Source organism: Ambystoma mexicanum, chromosome 1q (assembly GCF_040938575.1).
Source record: "Ambystoma mexicanum isolate Mex_15411 chromosome 1q, UKY_AmexF1_1, whole genome shotgun sequence".
NCBI classification, from domain to species: Eukaryota; Metazoa; Chordata; class Amphibia; order Caudata; family Ambystomatidae; genus Ambystoma; species Ambystoma mexicanum.
In genome coordinates, this window is record NC_090922.1 from 1,229,374,835 (window position 1) to 1,229,391,752 (window position 16,918).

General features: G+C 47.6%; 1 protein-coding gene across 2 annotated transcripts in view; it reads right to left on the minus strand.

Moving 5' to 3' along the window:
• Positions 1–16,918, minus strand: part of PGM1 (phosphoglucomutase 1) — a 332,168-nt gene that overhangs the window by 167,529 nt on the left and 147,721 nt on the right. For both annotated transcript variants that reach the window (XM_069642004.1, XM_069642003.1), the window contains exon 3: positions 3,114–3,260. In XM_069642004.1, the coding sequence (XP_069498105.1) occupies positions 3,114–3,260 (147 nt within the window). The remainder of the gene's footprint in view (positions 1–3,113; positions 3,261–16,918) is intronic.

Below are 16,918 nucleotides of genomic sequence, written 5' to 3' on the forward strand. Positions count from 1 at the left end.
CCAGCTGCACCTCCTCAGAGGTATTCTTCCTTTTCTCTCCTTCCCCCAGAAGCTCACTGTTTCCAGAGCTCTGGTTCTCTCTAGGCTGGACTATTGCAACAGCCTCTTTCTAAATCTGCCTGCTTCTACTCTCCGCCCTCTGCAACTCATCCAAAACAGGACTGCGAGACTGGTCCTTGGCCTCAAGCCCAGGGATCACATCTCTGCAGGACTGAAATCTCTGCACTGGCCCCCCAGTGGCTGCGAGGATTAAGTTCAAACCCCTCTTCATTGTGCACTAGGCCTTCTGGGGCCTGGGGCCTCAATACCTTCAAATCTCTCTTCCTAAATATCTTCCTTCTCAAGCTCTTCGCTCATCCACCTCCAACTCCCTCAGGGTCAGTCGCTTCTCCAAGCAACGAGTTGGTGGTAGATCTCTCTTCGGCTGGGGCCTCCCTCTGGAACAGCCTCCCTGCAGGAGAACCATCTCCGGTTCCAGAAGCACCTTAAAACCTTTGTTTTTGCTTCTGCTTTCTCTCCCCCTCTCCCCTACTGAATTCCTGGCTGAAACTGAAACTGCACTGGTTACCTGGCGAACCTTTTGATCTCGGGCCCATGCCCCGCCAGTTGCACACCTGCATTGCCTCCCTGGCAACCCCCGCACCCGAGGACTGTTTTCTCTATTCCTACAGTCCCCTACCAGCACTTATGTCTGCACTTACCTTGCACTTGCCACCAGCTGGCCATATTTATTCTATTATCCCATGCACTACACTTTCCCCTCCCCTTGCCCTACGCACTTTTCCTCTCCCCATGCATTTGCGCTTTCTGAATGGCACCTGGCCTAGTAAGATCGTTGTCTGTCTTCCCTATGTTCCCCCTCCCTTGCCTCGTCGCGTCTTGAAATACTTGTGTATAGGCGCATTATAAATGCCATATCATAACAATAAGGGAGACCAGCATAATAAACGTGCTTCTCGAAATGGTAAATAGAAGGCAGCCGAGACTGGTCTTTCAGACTACGTTTATATGAACAGTTCAACTTTGGTACATTCCTGTATACCACAGGGCCCATAGACCCCTGTTCTCTTGTCTTGTACTCCTAGAATCCAGGGATAAGATCCTGGGGTAGCTCTTGAAGCAAGCTAGCTGCCTGTAAAGGGAAGTTATCCACCATTCACAGCTACGGTGGCTGCCAAATTCTTCGAATGTTCTTCTAGGCTCGTCCTTGTTTTTTCATTGTCTTCCAGATAGTATCTTGATAAAGAGATACCCCATGAAAAATATTGTAGTCATCAATCAGGAGATTTGGATACTGGGCATTGATGAAATGTACTAAGGGGCGTTGGGGCCAGCATAACAGTGACGGTCACAAATATGAAATTCAGCTTAATTGTTCTGACTTCAACAATGAGGCGGCAAATCTCCCTTCATAAATCGGTTTTAAATAAATCATCTCAGAATTCGGGATTCCAATGCCTTTTTATCAGGGACTCTATTAATACATGGGCATATCTTTGTTGACTTTTTTTCTTTAACAGAGGAAGAACAAATTGAATTCAGCTTCTGAAAAAAAAAATCAATGTTTAGGACCAGTATCAAGCTACTTGATGCTGAACTTTCATACACAGTAATGGGTCTCCTGCTCGACTACCACCTTCCTGACAGACGAACTTATCAAAAAGTGGTAGATAGGCTTTACTGGACATCAAATCACATAATCAACATGCCCACCAGATCAACCGCTTTTTGATAACTGGAAGGGGGTCCGTGATCAGGTGGGAGTGGCGAGTGAAGTTCAGGGTGCAGGGAAGGGGACAGGAAAGGGGATTATCAGGGCAGCGGTGGTTGGTCCTGGAAGGATGGTTCGGAATGGGGGGGTCCGCCTGACAAGGAGGCCTGAGTAATGTGAGGAAAGTTGGGCGTATGGGAGAGGGTAGTAGCAGATTGGGGTCAGGGGTGGAATTCTGGGTTGAGAAGGTGTTGATGGTGGACAGGGGGTGCAGAAAGGAGATTCAGAAGGGGGTCCTGAGAAATCAGTGAGGGAGGGTGTGGAGAGAAAGAGGGGCAGTACCTCTGTCGAGCAATAGGGTGCCCAGTATGGGGGATAGGGAGGGACCACATGGGGTTGACCAACCTACCCGAAGATTAAAAGGAGTGGATTAAACCTTCAACCTACAGAATAAATATGGTCATACTCTTATTCAAATCACCAATTACATGTCCTCGGTGCTACTCTAGAGCATGATTAAAACCTACAGCAGGAGTACAGCAGTATCCCAACACAAAACAGCGATTCGACAACTTTTCACAAAAAAAAAGTCTGCAGACAGTTGTAATCAAGAAATCACTCGAGCAAATGTAATAAAAGGCGGTATACAAATGACAAGTACAATAGAGAAATGTGCCATGTTCAGGTAAATGGGACTTACTGAGGGCACAAATACTATGTGACTGGCCTCTCAGCACTGGCACCCATTTAACTATTTAGGATGAACAGAGAAGTGGCCGGGAAGAGGGCACTTACTATTTTGAGAAGAGGACGTCAAGGCATGGTCTAGGGTGTTCATTGGAAACGGCATCATGGTAGCAATCTACCTGAGGAAGGGAATACTTTCCTGACACAAGTGGAGCGATGTTATGTGAAGAAATACACAACATAACAGTATGCTTTATGCAATGTAAACCAAGTATATTAATTGCAATGGGTTAGGTATAACGTGCTTAATACCCAGAGGTTTCCAAGCACGGATCCGGGGTTCGAACTTCTGTTGCTCCGTGTCGTCTTGTTACCAAGACGAGCGCACTGCCCCGGAGCCATCTTCAAGAGACAGATTTCTTCTGAATACAAGGTACTGGCTTCAGAAGGGATTACAAAAACAGCATGTAAGGCATTTTGTGTTAATAATTGAGTGCAAGCAGCACGAGAGGGTGGTAGAACCCACATAGACCCAGAACAGGTCTGCAGGAAAATTGTCCCAAAGTCAGACATCTGGAATTGAGAACGAAAGCAAATTCATATTTCATCCTTCATTCAAAGGCGGGGATCACCAATGGTTCTTCAGGTGAGCCCCTTTAAGGTGGGTTAATTGGAGCACTGCATGAGGAAATATCACAAAAGCATGGATCGATACCTGTAAATGGCTTGAACTTATTTTCCAGGTCAAACGTCTGCTTGCCGATGGTGCTGAGGTCCACTTGCAGGTCCGGACAGATGGCATATTCTTCAATAGTTTTACTAAGCTGGAAGATCTTATCAGTGATCGCTTCAGGAGCGGGTCCTATAAAAAAAAAACATAGGATAGGTGAATTACACAAAGAAATAGAGCTACATAAATGGAAGGTTCATTTAGTTCAGTCTTTGGAAACTAACAAGATTACTTTGAAAAGAGTTACCAGTCCAATCGGTTTAGAGTGGTTCTAAAAGGCTTGTCAATTTCCATACTTCTTGTATTAACACGTAAGTTCGCTTGTCCGTCTCCCTCTTTCTCAATTCCCGCACAGTATGCAGATTGCAAGCCCCTCCCTTTTTGCTTCCCTCCACCTCGCTTTCTCTCCTATCCGCCAGTTTCTTCAACGCCACTCTGCCGTCTTCACCAACCCCTCTTTTTTGGCAAATAGGATGCAAACTACAACTCCTCTTGGCAATGCCACTTTTTCCCTGTTCCCCCAAGACTGCTACGTTCATCCCTGCCCTTAAGAAAGCTGGTCTAGAGTCTGTCATGCCAACTGTCGCGCAGTCTCTTCTACCACACCATCTCTTAGCAGGCTGCTATACTTTAATGGGGTGGTATTATCAGACATGGACCGATACCTTTGTACAGTACCAGAATTCCTCTACAGGAATGCCGCACCTTTAGAATTGGGCGTTACTGACCCATTGTAGAAGGACTGCATACCTTTGACAGTATCGTCATTTCAGAGGGGCTTCCATTTCCGTTGTGTCGGAAAGTTCCTGCACTTCAGGAGTTTATATCTTTGAAGTGCTAGATCATCATGTGCTAGAAGAACTCTTGATAATTGGACAGTTCCGTAACTTCAGAAGGGTGCATTTTAAATGATACCGAACTGCTGCTTCTCATTAGGATTTTTACATTTTGTTAGCGGGCCAACCAACACCTGTAATTCTCAAAAGAGAATTTATGTGTTCAAATTTGTGTTCAGCACTGGCCCTAGACAGAGGGTCTCGCAGCGCCTTACACGGTTCAAAGGTTATAAAGGTGAGTTGAGTGATGAAACAGAAGTTACAAAATGTTTTCAGGATAGGAAAGAAAGCAGGACAGACAAGTGGTAGCAGGGAAGCTAGTCGGGTGGTGTGTGTGGGGGTGGCGGGGGACTGGTCCGAGGCTCTGTGATTGAACAGGTTGACAGTCTCAGCAGAGAGCCAAACTGTTTGAAAGTGTATACTGTTTGATCTACTCGCTTACCCTCCTTATCTGAAATCAGCACACTGGTGGCAGTATGAGGCATAGCAAGCCAGAGCACTGGTCTAATGCAGAAACCAGGGTAGGGGTGATGGTGGAACCAGGGCTGGAGACGAGGCGGGTCCTGCATTCGAGGCCTGGAAGGTGCTGACCTGGGATATGTTCCACCCATCGGATGACAAGCCCCCCTCCCCCCCTATGAACAAATTTCGCCCACAGGACCCCTTCGAACAGAGGTGTGCCCTAAACGAAATGCTAGTAATGAAGACTGTTTGTTTGTTTTATTTAGTTCTATGGTTACTTGTTGTTCTAATATAACCTTGTACACAGACGCAATAAGAGGCAAATTGCGAAGCAAACTGCTGTTGTATACTATAAATGCCAATAAAAAAACATTTTAAAATGAAATGAGGCACTTTAAATACTGGGAGGTATTTACAACTACACAGCTCTCAGTCCAGCACCATGACATCATTCACACTAGTTTCAGAGGAGCCGCTATATGTTTACAGTACCAATAATTGTGGCCAATGTCAGCAGAATGCCAGCCTCCTCTACTGGCCTACTGAGCAGGGATGCCAGTGCCTGATGGCTCCAGCACCTTTCATAGCCTCCCTCTTTCACATGCTCGACACGTGTCTGACATTGCCCAAACACCCAATAAACCTTGCAGAGAGGGCCCTCCCACCCCCTTGTGCCTGGGCCTGGTTACTATGTGGGATCGGTATTCTGGGACAAACCAGTCATGGTTCATAGGTTACTGACACTAGCTCTTACACCTCTCAGAAGCATTGGCTGGTTGTAAAATTATAGCTAAGCAAGTTAAACCACCTGCTGCTGAGCATCGATGTTTTAGCCCCCAGATCATAGGTTTCAAGCGAAATCGGTGGCTTAATCTGCCTGACGGTCACTTAATTGACTAAAAGCGGAGTTGATAGACTTCCCTGGGGATGCTGCGTATTAATAATTGGGAAAAGGTATTTTTTTTATGCAAGCTTCCACTGTTCTTGTACTTCTAAGAAGAGCAGCAATACTTTTACTCTAACATACATCTCACACCTAGCCGGATAGGTTATTCTAGGGAAGTACAGAAGTTCCCAGCTAGGATTATATACGTGTAGACAGTTGTTGTGTAACACTGCTGTTAGGTATTTTATAGTGAGCGAAATAACCACCATAGTGTTAAGCAGAATCATATGCAGTACCCTTTGGGAACACCACACACAATTAAGACTGCAAGCGTAAGTACAATTTCACCTTTGGTACAACCTGTACTACACAGTAAAATGGTAGCGATGGCTGAGCAGCCAGACTTATCTCAAGAGTAAAGTGAACAGTACAAGAAGTTACACAAAGGACAGCAATTACTATGGTTCAAACAAACACTGATTCAAGGTTTCTGAGTAAAAGAACATACATTAATTTACACCATCACTTATAAAACAGTTCACCATATAAAGCAGCAGAAAATCACAGTCTTAATATACTACAATAGCACCCAATCAATTCTGGACAAGTTAAGCTCAAAATGAAGTGTGAGCAAAATGGCACTCCAGCAATTTAAAAGGGAGAAAAAGGCATAGTTATTCAAAATTAACACTAGCGAGTTATAGGCAGGGCAATCTAGAAAAGGCTACTATAACTAGGATTCAAGTCAATAGGCCTGGGCCAATATTGATGGTTCAGAGTCTTTGCAGAGGAGCACACAGTTCAGAGTAGTTTGCGGTTAAGTCTTTGTCAAGAGTTCAAAACGAAGTTGGTCGGAGGAAAAGTTATTTAAAGGAGACGAGGAGGACAAGCCTCGGAGAGGCGAAAGATTTCAAGCACTTTCACTGCGGTCGGACGGAAAGAACGACCGGATTGGCAGAGTGTGATGCTGGAAATGCATCGGAGGGACAGGGCCTCCGTATCCTTGTCCTTTTTCTGTTCTTATCGTGTGTTCTGTCGTGTTTTCCGCGCAGAAGTCCATGCGGGACTCCTGGCGGTGCAGCTCTCTCTTTTGGTTTGGTGAACAGACCCATGGGATACCCTTATGGCACCCATGGGTAGGGGTGCAATCCTGTGCCCCTAGTGTATGTTTTTGGGCACCCGTGGGTGGCCCACAGAGCTGGGTATGGGCTGGTGGCAGCTACATGCTGACTTTGACAGGTGCGCTGGGTATCCGCCATTTTAGGGTACCCCGGCCCTGCCATTGGAATCTGTTGATTCCTGATAGGGAACAAGATGGCCCCGGTGGCCTCTTGCTTTCTATCGCCTGATACCTTGTTTTCCCGAAGTCCCGGGAAGCCCTGACTCTGTCCCTTCCCCCTGACTGGCTGTTGGGTGGAAGTTCCGTATATGGTGTTGTTGTGAAGGCCCAGCTAGACTTACTGGAGCCTTCCCGCTGACTGTATGTTGTGGGTACCGCCTGTGGGTGGGACCTGGGTGAATGGGGAGTGTGACCAATATGCACTCCGTGTTGTGGCTGTCTGGTTTCTGCCATGAGAGACAAAGACTGAGACAGCCCTGCCCGAAACTGGACTGAATGCAGTATGTAGAGTTGAATGGCTGAGTACTTGTCTCAATCCACATTCCTTGTTGTGAGTGTCTGAGCGGGAGAAGAGTGGCCTGAATGCCCTGCGTGCCTGATTGGCTGACCGACTGCATGAATGCCCTTCTGTACGATTGGCTGCTGAGTGTGTGCCAGCAGTGTGGATGAGAGACCAAATAGTATATCTGGGGACCTCTCACCACTGGAAATTGTTCAGAAGCTGAAGTCCACTACGACGAGTAACTGGAGTAACTGACGCTTGACCTTGAGGCCCTGCTGGAAGAGAAGGATTGCCGTGGCTCTCCTTCACGATCTAAAGGCTGCCGTGTCTCCAAGGACTGACCCAGAGAGGACCTGGTAAGGCGCCCTCTTCCCGAGCTACGAGGGACCATCGTGCACAGCTGACCTTTGCCAACGCTCCCTGGTAGACAGACCTACGACAGGCTGCCGACCCGATACGGGGACTGCTGAGGAATCCCAAAGCGAAGCACCCGGACTGTTGTCCGCCACTGTCGACGACCGCCGTCGCCGACCGGAGCCGCCGTGCTCCCGTTTGCCTAAGAACTTCAACTTGATCAACGGACGCTCTCGTCTGCATCGCCGTACCGTCTCCTGTGGGAGAAGGCCTGACCGTCGACGCGCCGAGGAGTATCCACCGGTGGGTTTCCCGCCACCCAAAGACCGCAGAGACGCCGACGACTCGACGCCCTTGCTGGGCCACAGTTCTTCTTCATCTCTTTGCGGTCCAGAACTATCGTCACCGAGGTGCCCCGCACGCCTCTTCCTTGCAGGACGCCAACGCTCTGTCGTCGACGAGCACCGCTCGGATCAAAGCCTGCTGCCTCATCGACGTCGTTCTACCCGGTTCACGGTCGGACGTTCGGCGCCCCGTGTCTCCCGCCTGAAAGGGGCGACATTCAAGAAGGGCCGCCGATTCCCCGACACCGAACCCCGAGTCCGCGACGCCTCTCGACGATCCGTGGCTCCTGCCTTAAAGGGAGTCACTCCAGAAGGATCGGTCGACGCCTCGCCGACGAACTCTACTCCACCAGGTACATTGGGGGGGTAAAACATTGTAGGAGAGAACGAGACTCTTGAACAATATATGGACTGGGCTTGTTTTATATATCGTTATTTTACAGGTTGCCCAGGTGGGGGGATCTCCACTCAGAGCTGAGTCCAGTAGCGAGGACCAGTCGTCTGCCTATTGTTTCATCCGTCTGCTTTCTCTCTTCTCTCTATTGCTGGTTTCATTGCTATTGATCCGTGTGGCATTTTCACAGCCTTGTTGAATGCACTCTAATCGAATATTAGTGGTACCACTTTAGAACTGTAGATATTTACCATTGTTGATTTTCCGGAGCACAAAGTGCGTTATTGTGATAAGTGTACATAACCTTTGAATATTAATTATATAAAGACTGTGTTTTCAGTAATACAGTGTGTGGACATTCCTTTGTGGGGGCTTGGGGATACACTGTACTTAAGAACCAGCCCGCATCACCTCCTGAGAAGCTAGGCCTTGATTGCTCGACCAGCGTTACCATATCAGAGAATCTTGGTTGGGGTCCTCTGTGCCTTCCCTCTGCCATATAGAGAGCGGAAGTACAGACCCCCCCCCCCAACTCGTCCTGACACAGAGTACCTTAGAAGAAGAATGCTGTAGCTCAGGCAGTTGTTCCCGGCAGTTCCTGCAGGCTCGCGGTTCCTGAAGCTTCCGTCTTGGTGACAAGGAGGACGGCTGTAGAGTCCTGCACTGCCCAGGGAAGAAGCCAGCAGCGGAGCAAAACGTCGAATAAAAGGTGCACTCCTTAAAACCCAAACTGGTTCTCTTCCTACTGGCTATCCGATCTACTGCAGCGATGTACAGCAAATTCGACCAGGATGAGGACCGGTGTCTGGGGTTTGGCAAGCTGGTTGTTCCCACCAAGCTCAAGGGAAGAAGATTGCTTGCAGATCTCCTCTGTCAAAGTTTCAGGCAATTCGGACCTGCAGCAGGGCTTCACCGGAGGTCCAGTAGCTGCAGCAGTCTTCCTTCAGCTCCTCGTTGGTTCTCTCGTTCCAGTGGCGACTCTGCCTTCCAGTCCCAGAGACTGGCTTTTTATGCACCAAATCTCCCATTCATACAGACTGGCTGTCAATCACGCAGCAGGGTGGCTGTCCTGGCAGAACAGCCACCTAGCCAATCAGACAAGAGTGCAAGGGTCTCCAAAGAGACCCTGTGCAGGGGGCCTCAAACCCCTCCCTCACAACCTGCCCACCCAGACACTCCGGCGCCTAAGGAGGGCTTCTGTGCAGAAGCCTGCCAAAGGACGGCGAACAAAGGAACCAAACCTGGTTTGGCACGTAGAGTAAAAAACACTAGAAAGACCTTTACTAAAAGATATGGCAAAAGAACTCAACTGGAACCAAGTTGAATTAAACTTGGATTATCGGGTTTCGTTCAAGGCTTCCACCATAGCCTCCAACGGTACCAAGGCTATTTTCATAGCCTGCGGTAGAATAAAAATGGTAGATACCACTGCCACCAGCCAAATCTTAAGAGTAAGGGGAACACAATAATGTTCCATGAGAATCAGACAAAAGGGGATAACTATTAACCCTTTCCAGTACTCTATTGGAAGATCAGGTGTACTGGGTCTGTACATTTAAAAAGACTAGTAAAGTCAATGATAACTTTACATGTTCTGGGAGACAGTAGTCGGTCCCAGAAAATGGAGTTTAAAGTGGGAAATCGGAAAAGACAACCCTGTGCCACTGCACTAAAGGTGCTGGGTGACACACAGTAAAAAGATGATGCCCATGGAGTGGGTGAGACTCCATAGTCCATGAGCATAAAAATGTACAACACACAGCAAAACACATGCAAGAGTGGGAAAAAAGGCTCAGACTCTTAACAGGTAAAAAAAAAGTAAACCATAGATGTCAAGCAAAGCTGCTGAGGGACTCAAAAGTTAAGGGAAATTAGCCATTCTGGAGAATTCTCCCTAATACATAGTAGTATCAGATCGTATAGACTTGTCCATGGAGTGGCGTTTTGCGTCCCAGCCACAGCTATCCAGACCTGCTGGAGTAAAGGAAACGGCAAAGCAGGACATAAATGCTGCAAACACACGGAGGGAGAGAAGCAGAGTGGAGGGTCGGGGGTGGAGGGGTGTTTTGAGATAGCATGGATACTGGTCAGTCCTGTTGGGGGGGGGGGGGACCATGGTTCTGCAAAAGGGAGGAGGTGAATAGGTTAAGTGTTGTGACAATTGGGTTGTGGTATCAAGGAAGGTTTGAGAATTGTAAATGCGATGTTGGACGAGTGGGTGCTCGGGAAATGCTGGCAGTCTTGTGGGTTGATTACTCGGGAATCTCTAGATTTTGTACTCCAAGTCTATTTCCACAATGTTAACTCTGGGACTACCACACCCGAGCCAAGCAAGGCATTGTCAAGAACAGACTGTATATAAAAAGGTGAATGTGGCTGCTAGGTATTAAGAGTAAGGGAATGGCGTTGTCCAACTGGTACATTTAAATAAAAAATGCCTGGCACCTTGATGTTCAAAAGGTGCGTGGAATACAAGGTGTTCCTCACCTCTTCCCAGCGGAGAGCCACCCACTTTCAGGCTTGAGAAGTGAGCCCACTATGCTCAACAGCCCCTAGGGAACAGGGTAAGTGGGATCCCTCTGGAGGAGACTCAAACCCACCCCCCCGGTCCCACCTTGGGGGGACAAGGAAACCTGAGAGCAAAACGTAGTCACTGTCTCTTGTCCCCAGAGTCCTTTATGGGATAGAATTATCATTATAAAATTGTTCTTTCATAACATGCTTAATACCGGAGAACCAGTTTAAACGCGAGACCGGGATTCAAACCTGAGTTGCTATGCATTGTCTTGCTTCCGAAACAAACGAGTTGCCCCTGAGCTATCCTCCCGGCCCAGCTAAGTTTTGTGAGAACTCTAACAATGTCTGGCTTAGCTTATGACCCCAACTTAATTTAATCTTCTTTAGGAAGAACAGCAGAGAAAACAGTTCCTTGAAGTCATGTCAAGTGAGGAACCAATCGGGAAGGAGTATCCATGCACAGCACAGACTAATTATGCAGTAGCGCAGATTGAGAAGAGAGGTGCTCAGAGAGAACACCAGACGTGGCTTTTCAGCCAAAGTTTTGCACAAGGAGAGTGCAACGCGGTCCAACAGGCAAGAAACCAGAGCTGTGGTGTGTGGCAGGTCGAGTGAGAATAGAGTACCTTAGTGGGTTGAGACAAAGCCCGGGGGGGGGGGGGCTCACAAGATCCTGCACAGAGTCAGCAGGAACCAAGAGGAGATGCCCCCCACCAAAGAGTGCAGTTGAGTCGTCGTATAAGCGGATCAGAGACAAAACGAGAGGCAGTCAGCCTAAACAGTCCTCCCATGGAGCAACGCTCATCAGACATAGGTACGCAGTGGCCTCCGAGGAATAGGAAGCTGGTGGCAGGGCCAGAGGAAGAAGCCCTGTAGTGGGTGAAAACCCAGATTAGCCCAGAGTGGGAAATGAGCGAGAGAGAGCCCCAGTCGTGGAGCAGAAGAGACAAACAACCTCAGACTGCGGGAAGGGGAAACGCGAAAGTCTACCTGAACGGAGGATTGCGAGGCACAGTTTCAACCCTGGGATGGCACTTCAGCCATAGAGGAACTATGTTTTGGAATATGAACATAGGCAAGGGGCTAAGGTAGAGGGACACAAGGATGTGGGCCAGAAGTCAGCAGCCATCCCTTTCCCTTTGGCTAGGCCAAAACTCATGTCTTGGGTGTTTCTGCATTTTCTTTGAAGCAGGAGGGAGAGATAGTAGGTGAGAATAAGATTTCTGCACAAAGTACGCTTGACCATCTTGACACATTAACGAGCACCCGTTGTTACCTTCTTTTATATAGAGTTGTTCTTGGTATCAAAGACTTCGGTCTTTTGAATAAAAAAAAAGGAAATAAGACCTTTTAAGAATCATGTCTGCTTGTCAGTCTCCTGATTCGGACCCATCAAAAAGGTGGTTATATCTTTGTTCCATGTCAGGCCATGTTGGACTTTATTATCGTTTGCTTTGAGACAGAGTGGTACCTTACTTGGAAGAAGGTGATCAAACCAAAGTAGTGTTGAGCCTTATATAGTGTGAATATATAGCCCAAGCTCCCTATGCAGGAAAGATTATGTGAAAGGCAGATGTGGATGACCAATCAAATAGGGTAGGTAGAGAGGGAAGCGTCTAATGTTTGTTCTTCCATATGCATTGACAAACTGGCACCGCTCCCTCTGGTTATGTTACGTTGGTCCTCATAAATTTGGTGGTGTTCCAGAGGTAAATCTGCTGGATTACAAGTGGTGGTATGGCGGTGTTAGTCCCCATTTATGGAGTCCATAGAACTGCATGGAAATTTTGGCAGAATTACCGCTGGTTCTGATTCTGCAAAGTTGTCTGTTTGTCTGTAAGGAGTCAGATTTACCGTTAGCGTTTTGCTGGAGATTTTTCCTCTGCCTCACCACTAAAGGTGTAGTCTCCCAGTGCAGTCATGTTTTTTCCCGCACCGCCATACTCTTAATGAGGCCCTTTGATTGTTACCATGAAGCTATGACATGCTTTGTACAGCGCTTTATGCTGCAGTAAGACCAACTAACATCCGAGGAGCAGGGAGGGAAGCTTTCATGTCACAAGTCAACAAACGAACACTAGTTTGCTCCAAGATAAGCTTTGAGGGGCCCCTCAGCTAGCCATCTAGCTAAAGTGAAGAGAATGACGTGAAACAGGTATCCGGTAATATTATCCCCATACATATGGTCCCCGGGAAAAAAAAATGTGGTGACATATATGGTGACCATATATATGGGGCCAAGGGGAGCGGGGGCTGCAGGGGTGTCCCCCGCATGTTGAAATGTGAGAATGTCCCTGCCATTTTTTGGTGATTTTTTTGCCAGGCGACATTGCGGGGACATGATCACATGGAAATGTGAAACAGAGTTGAATGTGACCCAAAAAAGACTCAAGGGCAAGAGACAGTGATCTGGCCAGTTTTACATCAGGAAATCCTTGTAATAACATTAACATAAATGTGAATTTGCCATGTTCACAACTTCCTGAAAAACTATCAAAGTGGTCCTTTTTTTCCCTTTAAGCTTGGGGAACAAAGATTTTATACTGCACCAAGTCACCACCACAGCTGTCTACACGCACTTTAGGCTTGTGCCTTTAGGCACAACGACCAAGGACATGAACACTGGCTTTGACTCAGCAGTAGTCACAGGAACAAAGCATGATAGAACTCTGCAGGGCTGGTATTCTTTTCACTACCACTTTGATAGCACTCAACAGCGGCTATACTGTGACAGGACCAGTCTTGTTTTACTTTGAAGTGGAGACTGGCGACCAGTAGCTGAATGGTACAATTTAGATACACTACTCAACTACAGGCCTCCAGAACTAGCAACAGACATAGCCAACTATACACAAACCTGCAACCATGCTCACTGCAACATGCAGCATTACTGTGCTGGCAGACCCCCACTTTGCAACTGCCAGTTTATGCAACTGAACGTGCCATTGCGTAAAATATCCAAAGAAATGCCCATTAATCTGCAATTTAACACTATTTTACAAGTGCTCTAGGAACCTAGGCCAGTGTAAAATTGCACTCCGACACACGCACAACATGGCAAGATAAACATCCCAGTGACCCAACCTCCTTTGCTCGGGGTAACCTGGCTCATGTAACTGGCACTTATCAGTACTTGGGGGCGCTGCCAAAATGCTCCAGTGACCCAGCTTCCCTTCCCAGGGCTCACCGGCTTTCTTCAGACCTCTCGCGGGAACACACTCAGAAGCAGCCCCAGTGTCCCACCTACACTTTGTTTGCTTACCGGCTTCAGCTGGCAGTTTCCATGTCCTTTGTGGCTCCTGCTTCACTCCTAAGCCCTTGTTCAGGTGGCATTGGTACTGCTTCTCAATTACCGCAGTCACCAGGAAGGGTCCTCTTCCTACTTTGATCCAAGCATGGTAAACCTGCTCCTTCAGTCATTCCTCCCACTGTCTGCTTGCTCGCCTGTGCACTTTTCAGCTTGGCTTCTCTGGCAGTAACTAGCCAGTTGCATCATCTCGTTACATTCAGCTGTTCCATCTTTAAACAACTGCTTCAAGGAAGGGAGTTGCTTGGAGCCAATCGGCTGCCTCCAATCACTAGAATGCTCTTGGTTCTGCTGAGTACTCCACATTACTTGGCCCCTTTTCCTCGTCAGCCGAATATTGAAGGATATCAGCAGGAATTAAGGTTTGTGAAAGGGGTGATCACAGTATTCCATCAAGGCATGAGGAATGGAAGGGGGTATCCCTAAAAGGGAAAGGGGATACCAGGTCTTGTCTGATGATGCAGGGCCCTCCCCTGGAGGGTCGCCTCCTCTCATGTGATCCTCTCTCAAATAGCCAACCGCAGTGTCAGGATCAGGTAGTGGCTGCCGTCCCCATGCCACATGAGGGGAGGCTACCTCTGGGAAAGGAGTGATGACATCAGACTCACTGGATAAACATGCAAGCCTAGTTTACCGTTAGGATTCATGGGCCTGAACAGGAACTGGAGGGAGAGCACACATGTCCCATTACTGTAACAGCCTACAACAGGAGTACGACTATTTAGGGAAAATGCACATATTTAACTAAATAACCTAGTGCACAAATGCATTGATTGTGTTAATTACCAGTCATTAACTATCCAAAAATAAGCACAAACCCTCTGCTCTATAGCATTCGGTCTTGCATTATGAGATACATGTCTCTTCATCCAGACCAGCAACAATTCCTACCTAACTTTCAGTATCAAAAGTAAAGTTATGAATCGGTTTGTACATTATAAATGATTGTGTTATCAGAGGCAGAGCTAGTCCGATATGGTCACTTACAGAGATCAGAGCACATAAATGATGATGCTGTTGAGCAGATGATTTCTGGGTGAGAAATGTGCGTTATCAACAAGAGCCAACACTGAAGTAATCTGCATTCGGGAGACTACAGCATAGAGCAAGCTTGTACATTACCAGAAGTACATGCTTGCAGTATTGTAAAGGGTATATCTGGGTATGTGGTTATTATCATGCAAGGTGGAAAAACTGAGTGAAGATGATGCAGGCCGCTCGTGTTGCAGGGAGAAGGCAACACAAGATTGCAGTGTGGTGAATACACTAATAGCGGCTGATTCTTTGTGTTCCCGAGTTTGTGCGGCTTGACGGCCTGGGGTACGTGTTATCGTGAAAGGTGCTTTCCTCTAATTGTGCTGAGTCGAGCTGAAGTGGTCCGTTGAAATGCGGTCCGGAGGGGAAAGCCTTCACAAAGACGCCTGAAAAAGAAGCCTGAAAGCCCGCAAAGAAGCAGTATTTGTGAGCAAGCCAAGCGAGACGTGGCAGAGGCTTGTCCCCACTGAAAAGGCACCTGCCTGCTCGGAACGGAACGAAAATTTCACAATGGTTCCAGTAAATGGCTCTTGATCACAAGTAAGCAGTAAGAAACTGAATGAGAGTCATTTAAGCTATTAAACGACTAAGTGTGTCTAATTCTGCTCCCGGGCTTCGAAACCAGGCTGTTGGGGTGGAACTTAGCGTGTAACCATATTACACAGGATACACCGCGTGGTAACGGTCTGAACTAAGGAGTTCTACTGGTGGGTGTACCAACTGGGGCCCTCCTGTGAGCTCTACCCAGAAGTGAACATTGCCCATACTACAATGTCGCATGTGAACACCCTGCAAAACACTGAGGAAGCGTCTGAGGTGTTTCCTCTGCCGGAAGGGCCGAGCCCTGAGTTGCAGGGAGCTGTTCCCTCCAGCAACACCAGCCCCCATATGAGTAGGCCTTCCCTGGGAGAGGCGGATATTGGGGTGGTCATAGCAAGGGGAGTGGAGGGACTCCCTCTTCCAGACTACACTTCTGAGCCCAACTTTTCACCAAGCCAAAAGGAGTTTACCATCTGTAGCACTAAAGGAGTTAGAAGCGAACCAAGGGGAGGAGAATGGCTCAATGAGAGAAGCCAATACACCCCCTGCAGAACCCTTTATCTTTAGTCCAGGTCAACGCAAAAAGACAAGGTGCCTTACAACTATAGAGTAAATCAGGGTTGAAAGCCCTATGGGATTACGCCTGCAGTTGGAAATAACCTGCAAAATGTCTTTCAGGACGTACAATGGAAAAATGTAAACAAATTATTTAAGGACACTGGGTTACCCCGTGTTCACAAGTTCTCTGACCCCTCTTCTTTCCAGCTTTTACCAAAAGGGGGAATGGAGATTACTGATTGGATACTAAATGGGGGTAAGGCGCCTTGTTCGAAGTCAAAAATCTATCAATTTACGGGGCACTCACCTAGGGTTCCTCAAGGGGCCCATCCTCAGCAGGCACCCTTTCCAAGCAAACGCCAATGAAGAATACAATCTCCCTCTGATGAGGATCTTTTGATGGACCTGGCCGCCACGCAGGTGGAAGATCAGTCCAAAACGAGTCCACCATTGACCCAAAATTGAGATCCGCGTTTGTAATCACCATGGCTCCTTTCATGAAATTAATTGAGTCACAGACCGATCAACTGCATGACCATATGACCACTACGCTATGCTGTACTCCAAAATGATTTATGTGGAAGGATTCATTACTGCTCTACAAACCAATTTAGACAAAAACACGGACCAGATAACTCAAAACTTAAAGAGCATTCTGGATCCGATCAATAGGGAAAAAGAAAAAGAGATCCGATAGGCTAAACCGCCACTCCCAAACAGCAGGAGTAGGGGGGCTAATAGTAGGGGTAGAAGGTTTAGCAACTCAACTACCCCCAGACAAGCCCAATCAGATGCTGGTTTGGCCGACCATGCAAAACATTTAACCCTAAAGGACAAATCAACCTCGACAGAGCGATCCATCCAGGTTGAAAAGTCTAGTGGGTCTGTGGAGTTGGTTGTAACAAACACAAAGGACGTAAGTTCTCAGGTTGTAG